This window comes from Lepus europaeus, chromosome 4, assembly GCF_033115175.1.
Source record: "Lepus europaeus isolate LE1 chromosome 4, mLepTim1.pri, whole genome shotgun sequence".
NCBI classification, from domain to species: domain Eukaryota; kingdom Metazoa; phylum Chordata; class Mammalia; order Lagomorpha; family Leporidae; genus Lepus; species Lepus europaeus.
The window spans coordinates 109,851,152-109,874,871 of NC_084830.1; the positions used below are offsets into that span (position 1 = coordinate 109,851,152).

The 23,720-nt window shown below is 44.1% G+C and overlaps 1 protein-coding gene across 5 annotated transcripts in view; it reads right to left on the reverse strand.

Annotated features, from left to right (window-relative positions):
- The window catches only part of RANBP17 (RAN binding protein 17), a 364,714-nt gene extending 354,183 nt beyond the window's left edge, over positions 1 to 10,531 (reverse strand). For 4 of the 5 annotated variants that reach the window (XM_062188701.1, XM_062188700.1, XM_062188699.1 and 1 more), the window contains exon 1: positions 10,407 to 10,531. In XM_062188701.1, the coding sequence (XP_062044685.1) occupies positions 10,407 to 10,424 (18 nt within the window). In that variant the 5' untranslated portion in view covers positions 10,425 to 10,531. Of the gene's footprint in view, positions 1 to 9,623; positions 9,727 to 10,406 lie in introns of all 5 variants that reach the window. The other variant, XM_062188698.1, reaches the window with a different exon arrangement.
- Positions 10,532 to 23,720: the final 13,189 nt, after the last annotated feature.

The following is a 23,720-nucleotide window of genomic DNA, read 5'->3' on the forward strand; positions in this document are numbered from 1 at the left end:
ATTACGACCTTACAGCTACACTAGTCTACATATTCCCTCAAATACATATACTTCCTCCTAATAGAAATATACAAGTAACACTGAAATGAGACCTCCTCTATCTCCCAGTATTCTTTTTACTTCTATCTTCTTTTAGCTGCTTTACAACATGTTCCACTTTCCTATTCAGGACACAGCCCACTATCCTAGACTTGGTAATTTTTTGCTAGCATGAAAATAGAAGCCCAAAAGTGAGTTTGCAAATGGATTAAAATACAGGATCTCAAATAAGCCCCATTTTAAACATTTCCTCCACCAAGACTGGCCAAAGTCCAAAACCTTACAATGAGGGTATCTTCAAAACTTCATGGAAAATACATATTATTTTAAAAATAACTTTTTATAATTCATTTTTATTTACTTGAAAGGCAGGGGTTATGGAGAAAAATCTTCCATCCACTGGTATATTCCCCAAAGGCCTACAACAGCCAGGGCTGACCTAGAGTCTCCCACATGGGTTTCAGGGACCCAACTACTAGGGTCATCACCTTATGCTTCCCAGAGTACACATCAGCAGGAAACTGAGATCAGAAGCATAAAGAATTTATTTCATTTATTTGAAAGGCAGAGTTAGAGAGAGGAGGGGAGAGATAGAGAGAGAGATCTTCCATCCCTAGTTCACTCCCCAAGTGGCCAGGGGTGGGCCAGGCTGAAGCCAGGAGCCAAGAATTTCATCTGGTCTCCCGCATGGATACAGAGGCCCAACCATTTGGGCCATCCTCCACTGCTTTCCCAGGTGCATCAGAAGGAAGCTGGATCAGGAGTGGAGCAGCCAGGACTCAAACTGGCACCCCTATGGGATCCTGGCATTGCAGCTCTACCCACCATGCCACAACACCGACCCCCAACCCAGGCACTGCTGATACAGGATGCAGGCATTCCAAGAGGTGTATTAACCACTGCTCCAAATGCCCATGCCAAAAGTATGCATGAATCTTGCAGCAAAATAGACTTATCTTTTAATTCCAGTTTTCCACAAACTTTCCGAAATGTCTTCGTAATACTGTTCACAATATTAAAATACACAGAATTATATATTCATAAATTTTATATGAATGCATACATATGAACTCATATTTTCTCAAGGATAATAAATACAAAAATAAAAAGGGTTATCTCTTCATCTTTTGTGATCAATCCCAGAAATCTTTTCCTTTATCTAATAAATTTGAAGGTCCAACTCTTAGAGTTGATAATACCCTGAATAATCTAATAATAAACTGATTCTGTTCCCATGAATTTATCTGGGCCAAAGATTCTTTGAAAAAGTATTTTGACTTAGAAAAAAAAAAAAAAAACTAAGCCAAAAATTAGTGATAAGACTTGTTGAACAAAAGGCAGCAAAAATGAGACTAATAACAGCGCCTATATCATAGGTTTATTTGGAGGACTAAACAAATCACCACCAGGTACCCAATATATACCAGAAAAGCTGATTTATTGTTAATGTTACCTAATAATAATATTATATTGGGTTCAATTATGTCTCCCTAAAAAAATATGCCCAACTCCTAAACCCAGTACCTATAAATGTGATGACTTTATCTGGAACCCAGATCTTTAATAAATCCTTAAGAATCTCATAGATCATCTTGAATTTAGAGGGACCCCAAATCCAATGACTGGTGTCTTCCAAGGAAAAGGGGAAGATTTTATGTTTTAAGCCACTCAGTCTATGGTAATTTGTTACAACAGCACTAGGAGACAAATATAAATATGAATATTAGTCAATTCAATGATACCTAAGTAAATTGATTTGGTAAGATAATAGAAAAGTTTAGGGATTATTTTTATTATGCTAATTTAAAGACCCTCAAGAGAGAACAAATAAGGAATGGATTTAAATAGTATTTAGCTCAACAATGTTAACAACAACCCTTCTTTTCTAAAGACACTCCAAATTCTTAAACAATGAAACATAGCACAAGATAAAAAGGGAAAGGTTTGAATTTTCTCTTACAAGATTCAAATGGAAAAATCAACTTATTCCTTCACTGTAATGGTATCAATCAAATACATGCCCAGTATTGTTAAGTCCTTTAAAAAAAATACATAAATAAACACCCTAATCCTGGTGGAAACGTATCACCTGAACATTTGGCTCAGCAGTTAAAAAGCCTTTGGGACACCTGCTTTCTATATCTGAGTGTCCAGTTTGGGTCCTAGCCCCACTTGTGATCCAGCTTCCTGCTAATGCACAACCTGGAAGGCAACAGATGATAGCTCAAGTATTTGTGTCCCTGCTGCTCAACTTTGGAAGACTCAGATTGAGATCCAGGCTCGTGGCCTGGACCTAGCCCAACCATGGCTACCGTGGGCATTTGGAGAGTGAATCAGCAAATGGGAATTCTGCCTGTCTCCCAATCTCTCTCAAATAAAAAAAAATTTTTTAAATGATAAATCTGTATGTTTTACACATACACTGGTATCTAAGAATAGGGTTAATATCTGAATTCCTCAGAGAAATGGATACCTTCGCAATCTGTTGTCCAATCAGGTTTGAGTTATTAAAGCTTCTATAAGGGCTAACATCAATACTGGAAGCCTATATACATGTACTAATAGGTACAGAGCAGATGTTCAGCCTAGCAATTAAGACCCTGCATCCTACATGCCTGAGCTGAATTCTTGCCTCCAGCTTCCTGCCAATGTAAACACTGTGTAGACCCTGGCAGGCAATACCAACAGCTCAAGTGATTGTGTTCCCTCTAATCACATAGAAGACCCAGCCTGTATTCAGAGCTCCTGGCTCTCACCTTTACCCAGGCCCAGCTGTTGCAGGCATTTGGGAAGTGAACTAGCAGATGGAACCACTCTCTTAAATAAATTATTTTTAAAAAAATAGGTAGAACAAAGAGACCTGGACATCATGTACTTCCCATGGAGGACCTATCAAATATAAATAGACAACACCCAATTTCTATACCCTGGGAGACAATTCAGTAATCCTGACTTCTGTTGAAATAAGGAAATTCCAAATTATTTTGGACTTATTTCTGGCCTTTGTACTTGGCATACAACTGCCCCCAGAAAGATGTGACTTCTTTGTATATAGCAATTGCCACACATGTATCTATCAACAGATGAATGCTGAGTAAAAAAAAGTCAGACAAAAAGTGTGTGTGTGTGTGTGTGTACATTCTTTAGTCACAGACAGCAGATAAGTAATTTCATCGCTAGGGGAGGTAGACAGCAAAAAAGTGAGATCAGAGTGGGGCTGCAAGGGATTGCCAAGGGGCACAAGGACATTTTTGGAAGTGATAAGTTCATTTTCTTGATTTTGGCAATAGTTTCACACATGTATACATAGCTTAAAACTCATCCAATTGCAGATTAAATATGTTCATCTCATTATGTGTCAATTACACTTGAATAAATCTGAAAAAAGATAGTAAAGGGAAGAACTATTCCCTACAAATAGGTGAACCACAAAAATCCCTCTTGAACTGAATTTAGAGCCTTTTCCAACAACTTCCCTATAACTTTTCTTTTAAAAAATATTAATATATTTCAGAAACAGAGAGAGTTACCATCAACTGGTTTATTGTCCAAATGCCTATAAAAGCCAGGACTGGCCAAGCTGAAGCCAAGATCCAGGAACTCCATCCAGGTCTCTCATGCAGGGGACAATTGAGCTGTCACTACTGCCTCCAAAGGCCTGTATTAGCAAGAAGCAGGAGTCAGAACCCAGAGGAGCCAGCGGCTGGCGTCACGGTGCAGCAGGTCTAGCCATGAGTTTAGCCATCACCTGTGAGGCTGCCATCCCATATTGGAACATGCAGCTCTCTGCTAATGTGCCTGCAAGGAGAGCAAAAATAGCCCAAGTACTTGGGTCTCTGCCACCTACATGGGAGACATAGAAGGAAATTCCTGGTTCCTGGCTTCAACATGGCACAGCCCCAGCTGTTGCAGTCATTTGGGGAATCAACCAGCAGATGAAGATCTATTTCTCTCTCTGTCTCTCCCTTTCTGTCACTCTGCCTTTCAAATAAATAAAATAAGCATAAAAAAAAAAAAAAAAAAAACAGAGCCAGTTATTGAACCCAGGTATTCTGATACCGGCCGTGAGTGTCCTAACCACTAAATGGTTGCTCCATTTTTCTGCCTTCTTGAATCATGCTTGCCAATATTAAAACCTCCTTCATTTTGAAGTTACTCATTTCCAAAAACTTTGTTTCTTCTTCCTCTTAATACCTTTTCCTGAGCATCCCCGAAGGCGTTTCCCTGAGTTTCTTGGTACTCTTCCTTGGAGGTGGACAGTAAGCTGCCAGGTGGAATGCCTGCATCCCATATTACAGTGCCTGGTTTCAAGTGCTAACTACTCTGTTTCCGATCCAGCTTCCTACTAATGTACATCCTGGAAGGCAGCAAGTGATGGTCCAAGCACTTGGGTTCCTGCCACTCATGTGGGAGACGTGGAAGGAGTTCTAGGCTCCTGGCTTTAGCCTGGTTGGCATTGTGGCATGGCGGGTTAACCCACGACCTGCAACACCAGCATTCCATATGGGCACTGGTTCGTGTCCCAGATGCTCTACTTCAATCCAGTTCCCTGCAAATGTGCCTGTGAAAGCAGCAAAGGAAGACCCAAGTGCTTTGACCCCTGCCACCACCATAGGAGCCTGGGTGAAGCTCCTAGCTCCTGGCTTTGCTCTGCCCCAGCCCTGGCCATTGTAGCCATTGGGTAATTAACTAGCAGATGGAAGATCTGTCTCTCCCTCTCTCTTCGTAACTCTGCCTTTCAAATAAATAAAAAAGATTTTAAGAATTTTTAAAATACACTGAATTGGATACTTTACAGCATACAAAAGTATTTCTGCTGTATTTCCATCTTCAAACCAATCCTGAAAAACAGGCTCCTATAAAATACATGTTTTCAGTATATATTTTCCAGATGAAAAAATTGAAGCTGAGGAATCATATAAATACAAGCTGTTCAAGATAAACAATAGAGGAGGGGCCAGCGTTGTGGTGTAGCTGGTAAAGCTTCCGCCTGCAATGCCAGCATCCCATATGGGCACAAGTTTGTATCCCAGCTGCTTCTCTTCTAATACAGCTCTCTGCTATGGCCCGGGAAAGCAGTAGAAGATGGCCCAAGTCCTTGGGCCCCTGCACCTGTGTGGGAGACCCAGAAGAAGCCCTGGCTTCTGGCTTCAAATGGGCACAGCTCCAGCCATTCTGGCCAGCTGGGGAGTGAACCAGCAGATGGAAGACCTCTCTCTCTTCCTCTCTTCCTCTCCCCCTCTCCCCCTCCCTCTTCTTCTCTCTCTGTGTAACTCTGCCTTTCAAATAAAATAAATAAATCTTAAAAATAAAATAAAATAAATCTTAAAAAAAACCTAGAGGAAATGGTCAATTCTGAGTCAAACATAAGACTCTAGCAAGTACATGATGCCTCCTCACAACCTGCCACTTCTTTACCCTTTAACTTAAATCTCCATCTACCTGCAGGTGATGTTCTTGGTCTATACTTTTAATCTTGTATGTTCACTGTCTTTATATTTATCTGCAAGTTTCTCTATGTCATATTTGATAGTAGTGTTTTTGTTTAGGACAGGGGCTGACCACACCTAATAGCTGTACGTTGGGGGTTGGCCACACTAGAAAGACCAACTATGCATTTTAGGCTAGTGATTTTGGAACAAGGTATCAGCCCACCAAAACACCAAGTTCAACAACATGGACGATCAATCAATCATGCCTAAGAAATAAAAATCCAATAAAACCCTGGATACTGATGCTCAAGTGAGCTTCCAGGTTTGCAATATTCAGTGCATACTGACACACATCAATGCTGAGAGAGAAACATGTCCTGAGGACAACAGTGGCCTTGTTCTGGAGCCCTCCCAGACCCTGCCAAACGCATCCTCTTCCTTTTACCAATTTTAATCTATATCCTCTCTCTGTAATAGAATTGCCACTGTGAGTACAACAGCTTTAATTAAATTCTCTAGCACCTTCTGGTGAACTATCTGAAGGTGGTTTTAGGAAACCATGCAACTTGCAATTGGTGTCAGAAGTAAGGGTAGTCTTGAAGTCTATGTCCCCAAACCACACAATCTAGCTAATTCCAGGTATCTATCTAACTTGTCATAAAGTCCTACCAATCTTTTTTCCATCTAACTCAAGACTTTCCATCACCACAAACTATTCACAGGTGGTAGATCAATCACACAGTATTTCCCAATTGTGGACTCAAGAGCTTCAGGGGCTGCTTTGTGAAGGAAACCAGAGGGTCTCAGAGTTAGATCTGAGAACCATGGTCCCATGAAGTGAACACAAGCTTGGGCATCTGTCACTTATGAAGTGACTTTGGGCTACTTATTTGCCCTTTCTAAGCTTCACTATTGAAATTACAGATCGCAATATCTACCTTCTAAATTAAATGTGAGATTAACATAGAAAAGATGGAGGAAGCCTAACACAGTCCCTGCCACACAACAGATCTATAAGAAATTGCAAATAATTTCTTTAGTTAATGATCATTATAAAAGGTCATATTGATCTTTTTATTATTTCTCCCATTCAAGTCCACAGTGCCAGCATAATCATTCCCATATTCATCATGTTGCCACTGTATTAAAAAATTATAATAATAGAGTTCCCAATCACACCTAGGTCAAATCAAGTAGTCTAAGGTATGGTGTTGTGGTGTAGTAGGTAAGGCTGCCACCTGTGATGCCAGCATCCCATATGGGCACCAGTAAGTCCCAGGTGCTCCATTTCTAATCCAGCTCTCTGTTAAGGTGCCTAGGAAAGCAGTGGAAGATGGCCCAAGTGCTTGGGCCCCTGCACCCAAAAGAAGCTCCTAGCCCAGCCCCAGTCATTGTGGCCATTTGGGGAGTGAACCAGCAGGTGGAAGACCTCTCTCTCTGCCTCTCCCTCTCTAGCTCTGCCTTTCAAATAAATAAAATAATTTTTTTAAAAAATCAAGTAGTCTAACTGAGGATTAAGAAGCATAGTTCCTGGTTCTAGAACCATGCTGAGAGCAAAAATTTCACATAATTGGGTACCCTAAATTTTGCCTATCATTATCCTCTAATTCTCATCACAGACTCTGTTCTATCTAAAGTGGCTATATGTTACCTGATTCCGATTCTTTCTTTCCTCACTCTTCCCCGCCACCCCCCAATCTGGACTGCCTCCTCAGAAAATCCAGATGCATTACTTCTTTTGGGGGGCAGGGTGCCCTAACCCACAGCTTTCCAGGTAGTATGCATGTGTACTGACTGGGCTACATGTATACCTAAGCTACTGATCCCCCTGCACTCTAGGCAACCAGGACAAAGCAGGTGAGGGTTGGAACCGCAGGAAACTCCACATTGATGGTCTCTGACAACAAAGAGTTTACAAAATGAGTTTCACAATTAAAACTTTTTATGTATATCATGAAGTAAAAAAGACGGTAGAGGTGCCCTAAGCTCACTCTACACAAATCTACTCCTTTACTCATCATCTTGATAAAGTAACTTTTGGCTAGCTACCCTGTTGGGTGACAGTAAGGTATAGGTAGTGGAAAGAATAGGAATGTATGACTTACTGCCCTCAAGGAGACCCAACAGGCCAGTCCACTGCAGTGGCTTTCAATGAGGTAAGCCTGGGCTTCAGCAGAAGTCAGCTTGTGAAGAGCCCTGGCAGCTCTGCCAAGAGTTGGATCACTGGAAATGGACCTGCCCTGGAGTCGAAGGATGCCCAGGTCAGAGCCACAGATCTTATTGGCTCTAAGCTGAAAAGCCCTTCACTCAGCCCAACTTCCAAAGTGACTTACTAGCCCTACTTTAAGTCAGTAACCCTGGGAAAGCCACAGCTGTTCAATGGCTGAATGCCTTCAGGAATAAAATGTAGGGGCCAGTGTGGCATAAAGTGTTAAGCTGCTGCCTGCAATGCCCATCTCATATAGGTACTGGTTCCAGTCCTGGCTGCTCCACTTCCAATCCAGTTCCCTGCTAATGTATGTAGGAAAGCAGAAGATGGCCCAAGTCCTTGGACCACTGCACCCATGTGGGAGACCTGGATGGAGTTCCTGTCTCGTGGCTTCAACCTGGCCCAGCCCCGGCCATTTGAGGAGTGAACTAGTGGATGGAATATCTCTATCTGTCTCTCCCTCTTTCTCTCTCTGCAAATCTGCCTTTCAAATAAATAAATATTTTTTTTTTAAAAAGGATAAAATGTCAACTTGTATATGTACACCTCTCAAGTCAATGGTGGAGTTCAACTCTGCAATGAGCACATGAAAACTCAAAATACTGGGAAGTATTAAAGGTACAGCATGCCTAATCAAAAAATATGAAATCTAAAATGCTCCAAAACCTCTTTATTGTGGGCACTGACATGTATAAAATTAACCTTCCTGCTATGTGTACAGGTGTATATAAAATGTAACTGAATTTCCTATTTAGACTTGGATCCCAGCTCCAAGAATCATGTTATATGCAAATATTCCAAAATCCAAAATCTGAATACTTCTGGTCCCAAGCATTTTGGATAAGACATATTTAACATGTATTAACAAATGTTCCTTGAGTCAACTGGCTAACAGTATGATTCTAGTTATCAAAAAGAATGAAAACTGAGGCGTTTGCTTTTTTTCCAAGTCACCAAAATGGTCTGATCGTTCATTTGTCCACCTCCACTATTAAGCAAGCCACGCCCACCACGAAGCACACTCCTGGGAAACCTAGGTGAGTACTTTTGACATCAGCAGTTAATTGTTCTAACACAGTACCTAAGGAGGAAGAAATCTTCCAGGACTTGGTGATTTACCACGTTATTATCTTTCCAAGTCTGAAAATGTTCCAAAGTCCCACCATACTTTGAAATTTACTCTCAGGGTTTATACCTGCACTGTGAACATCTGATTATCTATTTACAACCCATAAATCCTCCCTGTGAGATTCTTCCTGTGAAAATTTCCCAGAGGACATATTTACTAAAGTTCTAATAAATACATTGTTTTGACCTAGGGACCTTTAGAAATGGCGAGGAGTCAAAAGATAATGTGTGGAACTCACAATTACCCGTCAGAACAGGATTAGTTAGAAAAGAAAGATCCTCCAGAAGAATCAATAAATAAGGTAGTAGGCCAGCATGAACGGAAAGGAATCCAAACACATCCACAAGGGGGAATGTGGTACGTAGCTACGCTGTCACCATACTATGAAATTCCTCTCTCGGGTCACCTCGAGCCATCCACAGCCTCCCCTGGTCCTCCTGTCACATGAACTCTGTGCTCCAACCACAGCCAACTTTGTGCAGTATGTCCTGTTCTTGCACAGTTCTTCGCCCTGCCTCACGCTGTCCTTCCGCCTCGATACCCTTCCTTTCCCGTTTACTTAGCTAACACCTGCTATTCTTCCAAGGTTCGCAAGGCTGAGAGTAGAAACGACCGACTTGGCTCCGAGCTGTTAACTTTAGTGCCTAGCACAGTTAAGACACTATAAGCGAACGGGAAGAAATTCAAACAACCTCCGGCCTGGGAAGGATACAGTGTTGCTTTCCCGCCTCCCAACACCCGTATACACACTTGGCCGACTGCCCTTTTTCAGCACTCCCATGATATTGACTAGTTCCACCATCATATTTTTCACCTGTCCCGTCATTGTCTGTAAGGGCAGCGATAGTAAGATGATGTCACCCTTTATCCCCAGAACTTTGCCCGGTGCTTGGAACACAGTGCGGGGCTCAACACGTCTGCGGGAGGAATAAGGGGATGCACATGTCAGAGCAGCCCTAGCACCCACGGGCCTTCCTCCTCTGGCACGCGACCCAGCCTCCCTGCCTCGGCGATTCCCGCACAGCGCCCGGCCCCCGTTTCCTCCACCAATGACACGGCCGCGGAGCCTTCCATCGCAGCTCCCCAAAGACACAGCCCCTGCCTCCTCCGGCCAATTAAAGTCCAACTGCTGCCGACGCTCCTCCGGCGGACCCGGGCCCCTCTCGAGATCGTCTCAACCGTGCGGAGGGCGCCGACGACCGAGCAGCGGCGCCAAGGCGGGAAGGGGACTGCTCGGCTCGGCGGCCGCCGGCACGCGCCAACGCCGGCCGGGTGCGGGCTCCCACCACGCCGGGGACGGCGGGCTCCGAAGCCCGCTGACCCCCAGCACCCGACCCTCCCGGGGCCCGGCCCGGCCCCTGCCTCCTCCGCCCGCCACCCCCGGACTCGAGCTGCCCCTTCCTCGGGCTCGGGCCGCGTTACGCGACCCCTGCCCCGACCCCCGGCTGGAGGCGAGGATACGGACTTGAGCTGCGGGGGCTCCAGCCCACGGCCCTGCGGCCTCCTCCGCTCGCCTCGGCCCTCGGGCTCCAGATCCAAGCGTCCGCCGGGTTCCCAGGGCGGCGGAGCGCGGGCCCACGGTGCAGAGCGCACTGACCTGGAAGTGCAGCGCCATTTTCCCGGGAGGCGGCGCCGGCCGGCCGGCCCGGAGCGCCCGGAGGGAAGAAGCGGAGGCGGGAGCCGCCGAACCCCCCTAGCCGCCCGCGGGGTCCCTGCGCCGCTCGCTCGCTCGGTCCCCGTCGCCTCAGCCGCGATCCGCGTCGGCGTTCGAGGCGCTGAACGGGGCGGGGCAGAAGGGGACGGGGCGGGGCGACGGAGGCGGCACGCGCGGGCTGGCCTCAGGGGGCGTGTCCTCCGGGGGCGCAGGAATCCCAACCGCCCCTCGCGCTCCGGTTTCAACCGCTGCTGTCCAAGTGACCTCGGAACCCGGTTGACGCAACTAGCACAGCCCAACTGTCAGCCATTGCCCCTGACCCTGTGCCACAGGCCCTCTTGACCCTTGACCCTCACAGCACAACTGTTCCCCGCGGCTCCCGACTCCGGCATCTCCAGTGTTCTAGTCCCCCAACACCCACTTGCCGCTGACAGACAGCCGTAACCTTTGACTGGCACATGCTGCCCCTGACTGCTGACTCCCAGCCCTACTGCCACTCTTTCTTGAAAATTTTTAACTTGACTTTGGTTAAAAGTACACTGACCTGGGCTCGATACTGTGGCTCAGCGGGTAAAGCCGCCGTCTACAGTGCCTGCATCCCACATGGGTGCCAGTTCTAGTCCCAGCTGATCCTCTTCTGATCCAGGTCTCTGCTATGGCCTGGGAAAGCAGAAGATGGCCCAAGGCCTTGGACCCCTTCCGCCATATGGGATCGAGCCTAGCTCTGGCTGTTGCAGCCATCTGGGAGTGAACCAGCAGATGGAAGACCTCTCTCTCTCTCTCTCTCTCTCTCTCTCTCTCTCTGTTTCTAAATGGCATAAAATTGTAAAATTTTGGCTTACCTCTCTTTGACTACATTGCACTTCTTCCTATGAACTAATATTTTACACCAAAGGATTCCACTGGAATGAGGATTTACTGGAGAAGAGATGGGTCAAAGTCACTCCTTTCTGGTATTATTTCTTTTGAAAGTTCAACATTTCGGTTGGCGCTGCAGCTCAATAAGCTAATCCTCTGACTTGCGGCACCAGCACACCGGGTTCTAGTCCCAGTCGGGGCACCGGATTCTGTCCCAGTTACCCATCTTCCAGTCCAGCTCTCTGCTGTGGCCAGGGAGTGCAGTGAAGGATGGCCCAAGTGCTTGGGCCCTGCACCCCATGGGAGACCAGGAGAAGCACCTGGCTCCTGGCTTCGGATCAGCGCAGCAGCCATTGGAGGGTGAACCAACAGCAAAGGAAGACCTTTCTCTCTGTCTCTCTCTCTCACTGTCCACTCTGCCTGTCAAAAAAAAAAAAAAGGGTTCAACATTTCCATTTGGGGTTGTTGTACTTTGGTATTTAAGGGGGAAATTAGCTTAAATTCTTATAGTTCAGGTCTTCTAACTCATTTTTGTTGATATAAAATACCTTTATTTCACCTTCATGTAAGGGATAGTTTTGTTGGGTATAGAACTGCACATTGTCTTTTTTTGTTTGTATTGTAATCTTTCAGCATTTTAAAAATGTCTTTCTGTTCTTCTGGTGCCATTGTTCCATTGAGAAATCAGCCACCAGTCTGATTGTTGCCCCTTTGAAGTTAAATGTCTATGTCTTCTCTCCCTATCCCACAAACTCTGCAAGTTTTTCTCTTTGGTCTTCAGCTGTTTGAGATTGATGTCACTAATTATGTATATGCATTGTATTTATCCTATTTGGTACATAGAGTTTCATCGTGTAAGATTTGATACTTTTCAGCAGTTTTTGAGAAATCCTAGCCAATATTTTCTTAAACAGTGATTTTTGTCCTCTTTCTCTTTACATTCTAGAATTTTAATTACATTGATGTTAGAATTTCTTGATATTTTCCTTAGGTCTCTTGCACTATTTTCTGGTTTTTTTGTTTTTGTCTTTTTTCTCTCCATGATTTAAAGCTGTCTGAAAACTCAGTACCTAAATCACCTTAGTCTTCCTCGTTTTTGATATTTAGCTTCCCCCCCCCCATTACTCAGAATTTTTTAAATTCAGACCACATGGGAAGAAAATTGTAGAGACAAGGTTGGCATTATGACAGAATGGGTAAAGCCTGCGATTCTGGCATCCCATGTGTGCACAGGTTCCATTCCGGCTGCTCCATTTCTGATTTGGCTCCCTACTAATGTGCTGGGAAAGCAGTGGAAGATGGCCCAAGTGCTTGGGTGAACCAGCAGAGGGAAGACCTCTCTGTCTCTCCCTCTCTTTCTGTAATTCTGCCTTTCAAATAAATAAAATAAATTTTAAAAAGAAATTATAGAGGCTCTGGATAAAATCAACTTTCTCCAATGAGAGTTAATTTTTCTTATTTTAGTAGGCAAACAAAGTACCAGTGATCACCTTAATTGAACCAAGTTGTAGCTTTTGGCATTTTTATGCTGGCTTATTTCAGTTTTGTTCTGACTTCTGAATCATGATCGTTACTGGGTCTTACAACTAAAACTCTGGGGTGTTTGCCAAAACCCCTCAACTTTGTAAAGCTTAAACTCTCATCTTGGTCTCCCTACACTGTGCAACTGCTAAAATCTCTGTTCTGCTGTTTAGGTGCTGCTGTTTTGCTATTTCTCATGTCTCTTGTTTCTTTTTTCTTTTCTCTTCTTTTTTTTTTTTTTTTTAGATTTATTTATTTATTTGAAAGGCAGAATTACAGAGAGGAGAGACAGAGAGAGAGAGGTCTTCCATCTGCTAATTCACACCGCCAAATGGCCACAACAGCTGGAGCCGTGCCGATCGGAAGCCAGGATCCAAGAGTTTTCTTCTGGGTTCCACTCAGGTGCAGGGGCCCAAGCAGTTGGGCCATCTTCCACTGCTTTCCCAGGCGACAGCAGAGAGCCGGATCGGAAGTGGAGCAGCCAGGACTTGAACCGATGCCCATATGGGATGCCAGCACTGCAGGCAGTGGCTTTTCCCACTATGCCACAGCGCTGGCCTGGTGTCTCTGGTTTCTTGCTATCTTTCCATGTGTATATGCATCTGAGGAAGTGACTGCTGACTTGCAGGAAATTTCCGGTTCCCCGCTCTCTGGAGTTTTGTCCTTCACATCTCTGTTATTCCTTGCTGGCACTTGAAAGATGCTGTGGGGGTGGTGGAAATGTAAATTCAGTTCTTACCTTTCATGCTTTCATTCTCTACGGCATTGTGACTAGTTGAGTTCTGCCTTTGTTGCCTCTTCTCTAGTGCCTTTAGTTCTCAAATCTCAAAGGGTCCTAAAAAATTTTGAATAAACTGTACATGGATTTCAAAAATTTGTTCAACAAAATAAGCTTATTTTTTAATCCTATTCTCCACAAACTTTTTGAAGTACCATCATATTTCCTCTGTGGTAGTGTGTGTATGCAATTATTGCCAAATATGTATTTACAGTTGTTTTATATATATATATTTAGTATACATAATACAGTATATTTTATATATTTACATACACACGTAATTGTTCCTGTTTTTATGCCTGATTTCAGTGGGAGATCCAATACAGTTTAAGGAATTCCATTGCAAGCAAACTCTACAACTTCCATTATTTACCCTCAATTTTCATACTTCTCCCACAGCTCATGAATCTTCATTGCATAACCCAACTCTTAACCCGTAACATGTTTAATAGTCTCATCTTGCCATTTGCACTCCTATATCCCAAAGCTCATTAAAACTTTCATTTCCGTGTCTCGAGATTTTTTTAGACCCAATCTCTATTGTGATTTCCACAACCCAGCATTTCTGACTCCCACATCTCAAACACTAGTGATTACTTCTGTCCTTTCATTACATCTGCTGCACAATACCCTTTTATTTAAACTGCTTTCTGCCTTTGTCCAGCTTCTAATCTGAATCACCTCTTAAAGCTATTGCTTTAAAGTGGCATTTCTATCACTTCAACTTTTAGGTCTGTAGGGGAGGAACAATTATCTGGGTTTTGATCATTTGACTGCTTTGCCACTCCAGATCATGCTAGGTACAGTGTGGGGTTGAATAAGAACAGCAGGGGATTCTGACTATTCATGGATTTACTAGGTAATTCTGGAAACAAGTCCGTTGTTTTTTCTCTTCGTGTTTGAGTGGCTGGTTAAGATTTCTATTTCAATTAACCCTCACTTCCATGACTGTCTATCAACAAAATAATGTCAGTTAATAAAATTTCAGAATCATGTCGCTAGGGCTATTACAATTATCAGAGAAGATGCTCTAAGATGTCAAATAATTCGATTTATCACAAAACTCAATAAAAAGGGCCGGTTCTGTGGCATAGTGGGTAAAGCCACTGCAAGCAGTGCCGGCATCCCGTATGGGTGCCTATCAAGTCCCAGCTGCTCCTCTTCCAATCCAGCTCTCTGGTATGGCCTGGGAAAACAGTGGAAGATGGCCCAAAAGCTTGGGCCCCTGCACCCATGTGGGAGACCTGGAAGAAGCTCCTGGCTTCGGATCAGCTCAGCTCTGGCCGTTGCAGTCAACTGGGGAGTGAACCAGTGGATGGAAGACCTCTTTCTCTGTTTCTCCCCCTCACTGTCTATAACTCTACCTCTCAAATAAATAAATAAATAAATAAAATTTGTTTAAAAATGAAAATGAAAAAAATTTTGGCCATATAAATCAAGGAGTGTAAAAAGATACATCATCTTCACCCAACTTCTAGAAAATACCCAAAGACAATAATCTAAATTGGAAAGAAAAAAATTATATATGAAGGTATTTATTACAGCTAATTTTAATACAGAAAACCTGAAAAGGTTAAGGAACTTACAGCACAGCACATAGCAGATTCTCACACAATCATTAAGAATTATGTTTATATTATGCCAAGAGAAATAAGCCAGGCACAAAAAGACAAATACCATATGTTCTTACTTATATTTTGAACCTAAGATGATATAAATCTTACATGTAGAATCAGAAGCTGATACAAACTGAACGTAGAATGGTGGCTACCAGAGGCCAAGCTTGGGGTGGAAAGAATGGAGAAATGATGCCCCAAGGAGCTAGACAAGGGGAACAAGGAGTTTTCTGAAAAATGTGTGCACAGTGTGCTGAATATTATTAATAGCGTATTGTACATATTAAAATTGCTAAAAGAGTAAGTTTCACATGTTCTCACCACAGAAAATGGTAATTTTTGAGGTGATAAATTGTTACTGACTTTAGTTATTATACTCATAAATCATAACATCACTTTGGAACCCATAAATACATATGATTATCAGCTTCAAATTTACAGTACAATTTTAAAAGAGTTACATTTATGGATAGTTATGTAAAAACAGAAAATGATGTTATAAATTGAAGTGCAAAAAGAAAACTGCAAAAATGAGCCACGTGAAGAAGGACACAGCACCAAATGAGTGGAATAGTGTATGAACAAATGTTAATACTGCTACCTTATTTTTTAAATTTTTTTTTGACAGGTAGAGTTATAGACAGAGAGAGAGAGAGACAGAGAGAAAGGTTTTCCTTTTCCGTTGGTTCACTCCCCAAATGGCCACCACGGCTGGCGCGCTGTGCTGATCCGAAGCCAGGAGCCAGGTGCTTCCTCTTGGTCTCCCATGCGGGTGCAGGGCCCAAGCACTTGGGCCATCCTCCACTGCCCTCCCGGGCCATAGCAGAGAGCTGGACTGGAAGAGGAGCAACCGGGACTAGAATCCAGCGCCCATATGGGATGCCGGCGTCGCAGGCGGAGGATTAGTCAAGTGAGCCAGGGTGCCGGCCCCAATATTGCTACCTTTTGAATGGTAGAATGAACAGGTGGTGTTTTTGTTCTTTATAGTTTTTCTGTACTTCCAAGGTTTCCTAAAATGCATATTATTCATTTTTATAATCAGAGAAAAGATTATGATGTGGTAAAAAAAAATACCTAGACAGATGATCTTTATGTTCATTAAAGAAGAACTGATTAAAGAAGTGGTGAATAGAGGTGGGGGAAAGACCAAACAGGAAAGGTAAACTTAATCAGGCAGCTGCTATCGCCACAGATTTGCTATTGGAGTAAGACAAAGAATACACACACACACACGCACACACTCACTCACACACACACTTCTTAAATAATGTGGCTGTATATTGAAACAGAAGGTATGACATATGTAAACTCCGGGGGAAGAAGACAGAGAAAGAGCTCCATCATCAGTCGTTGCTCATTTATGCACACAGCCATTTCCAGCAATAGACTTGTCAGCATTTCAAGTGCTTTCTTTTAAAAGATTTCTATAAAATACATTTAGGCTTTATCAATGAGGGCAATACTATTTAATTGTTTTTAGAGTAAAATTAATCTGGATTAAAATGTGCCATTAAGTCCATCACAAACTCTTATTACTTTGAACAGGCAATTGCATGCTATTTCTTAGACCCTGAGTCCTTTCCTTAAGGGTCAACATTTTTCTTTGGCTGAGAGTTTTGTTTTACATTTACTGTGAGCATACCCAACTGACTAGGCAAATCTCTTGCGATAAGGAAAAATGAAAGAGCCCAAGAAGAGCTTAAAAAAAACAAGTCCTCAACTTTCTTCTTTCTCCTTTCTTATGCCTCCCATTTCCCCTGCCTAGCACACAAGCCATTGCTAAGATTCAATTACATTGTACAGAGGAGGTTATGAGAGATCAATTAATGCTGGCACCCAAGTTAGGACCTGTTCAATCTCAGGGATTTATTTTTTAAGAGTTTTTCATAATTTTTTACCTGATTATAGAAGAAATAGTTTCTATGCAAGATTGAATGATACAGAATTGTACAAAATCAACAGTAAAAGTTATCAAGAATGGCAGTCTCGGGCCGGCACTGTGGTGCAGTGGGTTAATCCTCTGCCTGCGGCACCAGCATCCCACATGGGCACCGGGTTCTAGTCCAGGCTGCTCCTCTTCCAATCTAGTTCTCTGCTGTGGCCTGGGGAAGCAGTGGAAGGTGGCCCAAGTACATGGCCCCTGCGCCTGCGTGGGAGACCAGGAAAAAGCACCTGGCTCCTGGCTTTGGATCTGCATAGCTCCGGCTGTTGGGGCCATCTGGGAAGTGAACCAACGGAAGGAAGACCTTTCTCTCTGTCTCTCCCTCTCTCTGTCTGTAGCTCTACTTCTAAAATAAATAAATAAAATCTTAAAAAAAAAAAAAAAGAAAGAATGGCAGTCTCTTGTACATGACTGATCTTGGGGCCAGAGCTTGGCCGAGTGGCTGACACTTACATCCCATATCAAATTGCCTGTGTCTGAGTCCTAGCTCAGCTTTTTCTTTCTCTCAAATAAATACATACAAATTCAGAAGAACTAATCAGTCTTAATATAACAGCATACAACCTTCCCACCCTTTGTATGCACAAATGTGCAGTTTTTTCTTCTATGAAAATATGATCATATTGTAATACTATTTTACATGTTGATTTTTCTGCTTAACTATTTAATACATTTCAGATATCTTACAACATCAATATGATAGATCTACCTCACTTTTTTTTTTTTTTTGACAGGCAGAGTGGACAGTGAGAGAGAGACAGAGAGAAAGGTCTTCCTTTTTCCGTTGGTTCACCCTCCAATGGCCGCCGAGGCCGGCGCACTGCGACCGGCGCACCGCGCTGATCCAATGGCAGGAGCCAGGTGCTTCTCCTGGTCTCCCATGCGGGTGCAGGGCCCAAGCACTTGGGCCATCCTCCACTGTACTCCCGGGCCACAGCAGAGAGCTGGCCTGGAAGAGGGGCAACCGGGACAGAATCCGGCGCCCCAACCGGGACTAGAACCCGGTGTGCCGGTGCTGTAAGGCGGAGGATTAGCCTATTGAGCTGCAGCGCCGGCCTACTTCACTTCTTTTTAAGAACTCCATCATATTCTGTGAGTAGACTGTGATTTATTTCATTAATCCTCTACTGACAAAAATTTAGGTTTGTCTTATTCTTTTCACTATTATAAATAATGAATATAGCAGCAATGCTAAGCAAACTACCAGTGTTCTCTGTAACTAGAGGAGGCAGAAAAGACAAAAATTTGTTCTCAAGACATAAAAAAAAAAAAAAAACCTGCTTTGAAAAACTTCCTGGAAAGGTTGGCTTACACATAAATTGACCATATAGTTTATTGTTTACTAAGGATACTTTTGATGATAAAGTAGGGGCTACTAATGAGTTCCTCTGCTAGTCCTAAAGCAATCTGATAGGGTGCAGGAAGATCCTCACTGGCTGTAGCAAAAGAGAGTTGGGGAGGAGCTGGCACTGTGACACAGCAGGTTAAAGCCCTGGCCTGAAGTGCCAGCATCCCATATGGGCGCCAGGTTCTAGTCCTGGCTGCTCCTCTTCTGATCCAGCTCTCTGCTATGGCCTGGGAAAGCAGTAGAAGATGTCCCAAGTCCTTGGGCCCCTGCACCCGCATGGGAGACCTGGAAGAAGCACCTGGCTCCTGGCTTCGGATCAGCACAGCGTGCCAGCCATTGCGGCCATCTGGGGAATGAACCAGTGGATGGAAGACCTTTCTCTCTGTCTCTACCTCTCTCTGTAACTCTGTCTTTCGAATGAATAAATAAAATAAATCTTTAAAAAGAGAGAGAGAGAGAGTTGGGGAAACCACTATGGCCCAAGCAGGGTAAAAAGGACTCTGTACAGGAGGGCTGGCGTCCCAGTTGGATGAGGAGAGCATCCATGCTCATGTGGTATCAGAGACTGTGCAGTGGAGGAGGGCACCCAGGCAGAGTTCTGATCTACTGTGGGGTTTTGGAGCCGATCTGGTAAAGAGAGTAGATCCATGCTTAGGGAGAGTGCCTAATGAAGGATTTGGGAGCCCAAAAAGCATTCTGGTAGGAGTGGAGAGGCGTTAGATGGGCACTGGGAGTCACAAACCAAAGGTAAGGAAGGTTGTTCATGCGCAGTGATGCCCGGTCAAGGGGGCGTCAGTGCCCAGGAGGGTGAAGAGGACATCCATGCAGGGCAGGACTTGGCAATGGAACTGGTAAATTCATTACATACTAGGGGATTGATCAAATAAATAAACACATTAAGAATAATGGAAGCCAGATTTTCCATAGTAGGAGAAAGCAGTTACAAATATGGAAAGGGAAAAAACTAGATTGAACTCTGTGGTGTTGGATTGGAACTGGAGGTATCAGTGAATAATTGCTGGTTTTCAGTCTAACACTCTCCCAACTGAGCTATTTCGGCAAACATGGCTGGTTTTCAATATATATAGACAGATGCAAGTTTAGACTAGTGGTGTGTGTATGTGTATTCCCTGCTGAGAGTGCTGGTATAACAGTAACACCCAATAGCAATCTACACATCTAGCACCCAGAAGCTAGGTTCTAAATACTATTTTCCACTTACAGGAACCAGGACTCTGGAGAACTGGCTAATTCCACAGTTAGTTCATGGAACTACAAGATAAGCTTGGAACATCTTAGAGTGCCAAAGGGAAATGAATGAAGGATACATGACAAAAGAATTCAAAATCCAGCTTAAAGGAGTTACCGGTTACCAGATCTAGAACAATCTGAGCATCCAAATATATAATGATGGTAGTGGATTATAAATTCTTGAATAAAATAAGAAATCATATAAATGTACTAACATTAATACACACTAATATAAATTGATGTAGCCAAAGCAATTTTGAACAAGTTGAACAAAATAAGAGTAATCACATTTTTTTACTTTTAATTATATTACAAAACAGTATGGTGCTGGCATAAAATCAGACATGTAAGTCAATAGAGCATTTAAAGACCAGTATCCTGAGAATAAACCTTTAAGTGTTTTACCTACCTGTACTCCAACATTTCCTTGTAAAGTTCTGAATGTTTGTGCTCCCACCCCCAAGTTCATGTGCTGAAACCCTAATCCACAAAGTGACTGTGTTTGGAGATAGAACTGGTGAAGTGACAAAGGTCAAATGAGGTCACAAGGGCGTGGCTCTAATCCAGTGAAGCCGGCGTACTTCTAAAATGAGAGACAAGGGAGCTCCCTATCTCCATCATGGGAGGGCACAGTGAGAAGGCAGCCATTTGTAAACCAGGAAGAGAGCCCTCACCAGCACTCCAACTATGCTGGATCTTGATTTTGAACTTTCCAGCCCCCAGAACTGGGAGAAAAATAAATTTCCATTGTTTGGCCCACGCAATTCATCATTTTTTACTAAAGCAGCCCTCGATGGCTTAAAGATGGTTTTTCTCTCCAAACTCACACAGTTCAATCACCAAAGTCATATGTTACTTAGGTAGCAAAATATTTTAGAAACTTAATCTGAGTGTGGTGTTCAGAGATACTTTGGGTAGTGATTCGGATTAGATTAGGTCATTAGGATAGAACACCCAGGGTTGAATCCTGGTGACTTTATAAGTAGAAGGAGGGAGACAGACAGACATGCTTCTGTCTTGGTATGTGATGACCTAACCACCTCAGGAGTCTGATAGCAGAAACGCCATCACCGGACCAGGCCCTGGCCCTTGAACTTCCAGTACCGTGAGCCAAAACAAACCTCTATAAAGTAGTCTGCCTCAGACATTTCTTTATAGTAACAAAAAACAGACTAACACACAATCCGAGGAGAATAAAACACTCCTCTCTCTCTCTCTCTCTTTTTCACTCTCTCTCTGACTCTCTGCCTCTCCTTCTCTCTGTGTAATTCTGACTTTCAAATAAATAAATAAATAGTAAAAAAAAAAATAAAGTGATCTTACACTGATTTAAAAAAAAGAAAAGAAGGCCGGCGCCGTGGCTTAACAGGCTAATCCTCCGCCTTGCGGCGCCGGCACACCGGGTTCTAGTCCCGGTCGGGGCACCGGATTCTATCCCGGTTGCCCCTCTTCCAGGCCAGCTCTCTGCTATGGCCTGGGAAGGCAGTGGAGGATGGCCCAAGTGCTTGGGCCCTGCACCCGCATGGGAGACCAGGAGAAGCACCTGGCTCCTGGCTTCAGATCAGTGCGGTGCGCCGACCGCAGCGGCCATTGGAGGGTGAACCAACGGCAAAAAGGAAGACCTTTCTCTCTGTCTCTCTCTCACTATCCACTCTGCCTGTCAAAAAAAAAAAAAAAAAGAAGCACAAACTGTTACAAGCTCAATTTTATGTTTTGATATGAGAAAAATAATAGCAAAGAAAAAAGACATGACAAGGTAAGTCATAATTAATCTCCCAAAAAGAGCTCACAGACTTGGAGGAATATTGGTATTCAAGGAAGGAAGAAGAATTAATATATGATAAAAGAACTATAGAAACATTTTTTTTTTTTTTGACAGGCAGAGTGGATAGTGAGAGAGAGAGACAGAAAGGTCTTCCTTTTTGCCGTTGGTTCACCCTCCAATGGCCGCTGTGGCCGGCGCATCTCGCTGATCCGAAGCCAGGAGCCAGGTGCTTCTCCTGGTCTCCCATGCGGGTGCAGGGCCCAAGGACTTGGGCCATCCTCCACTGCCTTCCCGGGCCATAGCAGAGAGCTGGCCTGGAAGAGGGGCAACCGGGATAGAATCCGGCGCCCCAACCGGGACTAGAACCCGGTGTGCCGGCGCTGTAAGGCGGAGGATTAGCCTGTTAAGCCACGGCGCCGGCCTGAAACATTCTTTTTTTTTTTTTAAGATTTATTTATTTATTTGAAAGGCAGAATTACAGAGAGAGAGGAGGAGAGACAGAGAGACAGATATCTTCCACCTGCTGGCTTACTCTCCAAATGGCTACAGCAGCCAGGGCTAGGCCAGGCCAAAGCCAGGAGTCAGGAGCTTCTTCTGGGTTTCTCATGTGGTTGCAGGGGCCCAAGGACTTGGGCCATCTTCCTCTGCTTTTCCAGGCCATAGCAGAGAGCTGGATTGGAAGAGGGGCAGCAGCAACTCGAACCGGAGCCCATGTGGGATGCCTGCAGTGTTCCACAGCACTGACTCTGATCTATTTATTTATTTATTTATTTTTGGTAGTACTAATCATGGTCTCATTTTCTGCTTTTTGCTGTACTTTTTCAGCTGTTGCTTTTGTAAAGTTCCCATATTTTCATCTCCAGTCCCAAACTCTCCAAAGGGATTTCAGCTTCAAAATTCTTACCTCCAGTTTGGACATCTCTGCCCCAGGCCTGTGTTTATCAGGTCATTCATTTCTTGTTAGCTGCCAAGACCTCTCAATTCTTGATGTCTCTAGAATCATCCACAGCTGGAGCTCAGAGCTCCCCTTCCTCTTCTGGGACTCTAGGATGTTGTTCTTCCTGTCCACACCCTGAAGTCTTTTCTTCCTGGGTGAATCATCTGGACGAAACACTGTGATCATAGCATTTGCAGCTCTTCCACAAAAGCCTAGGAGGCAATTATTGACCAAAACTTGAGGATTTAAGTATCAAGATACAGAACATGAAGTGAACTAAAACACATCATAGATTTAAAATGAGTTCATGATGATATTAGAAAGAAAGGTAAAACAACAACAATGCAGTTCACTGGGACCCTATGCAGTAACAAGGGCACCAACTCCCCTCTCTGGAACCTGGCAAGTAAAATGAGAGAATTCAGCATTTACCTTTCTTCTGCAAGCGCTGTATTTCAGGGCTATCACAGTGTGTGAGGAGGCTTTCTACCAGGAAAGAATTGATGCAGGGAATAATCATCAGTTGAGCTGAAAGCTGGTGGGGACACTTTATCATGGAGGAGCCAAGTTTTCACCTCCTGGAACAGCATGTTAATTATCATTGCTAGAGAGGGATGGCCTGACCTGGTGTGCCTGCCCTACCGTGAGGCTCCAGGAAGCCCTCCACAGCACCTAGGGAGGGCCTTGCCCAGAAAGCTGACTCTGAATCTGAACAAGTCTCCAGAGCAAATAACTACTTGGAAGAAATATGGGGGAAATAGACAGCATTGGATTGTTTCCATCTTTTGGCTACTAAAGATAATGTTGCTATTAACAATTGTATACAAGTTTTTCTACCCACGGGTAGGATGGTTGGATCGTAGGACAACTCTAACCATTTGAGGAACTTTCCATCAAATGATGGTGGGATAAATAAAATGCGGTGTGCCGGTGCCGTGGCTCACTAGGCTAATCCTCCGCCTTGCGGCGCCGGCACACCGGGTTCTAGTCCCGGTCGGGGCACCGATCCTGTCCCGGTTGCCCCTCTTCCAGGCCAGCTCTCTGCTGTGGCCAGGGAGTGCAGTGGAGGATGGCCCAAGTCCTTGGGCCCTGCACCCGCATGGGAGACCAGGATAAGTACCTGGCTCCTGCCATCGGATCAGCGCGGTGCGCCGGCCGCAGCGTGCCTACCGCGGCGGCCATTGGAGGGTGAACCAACGGCAAAGGAAGACCTTTCTCTCTGTCTCTCTCTCACTGTCCAC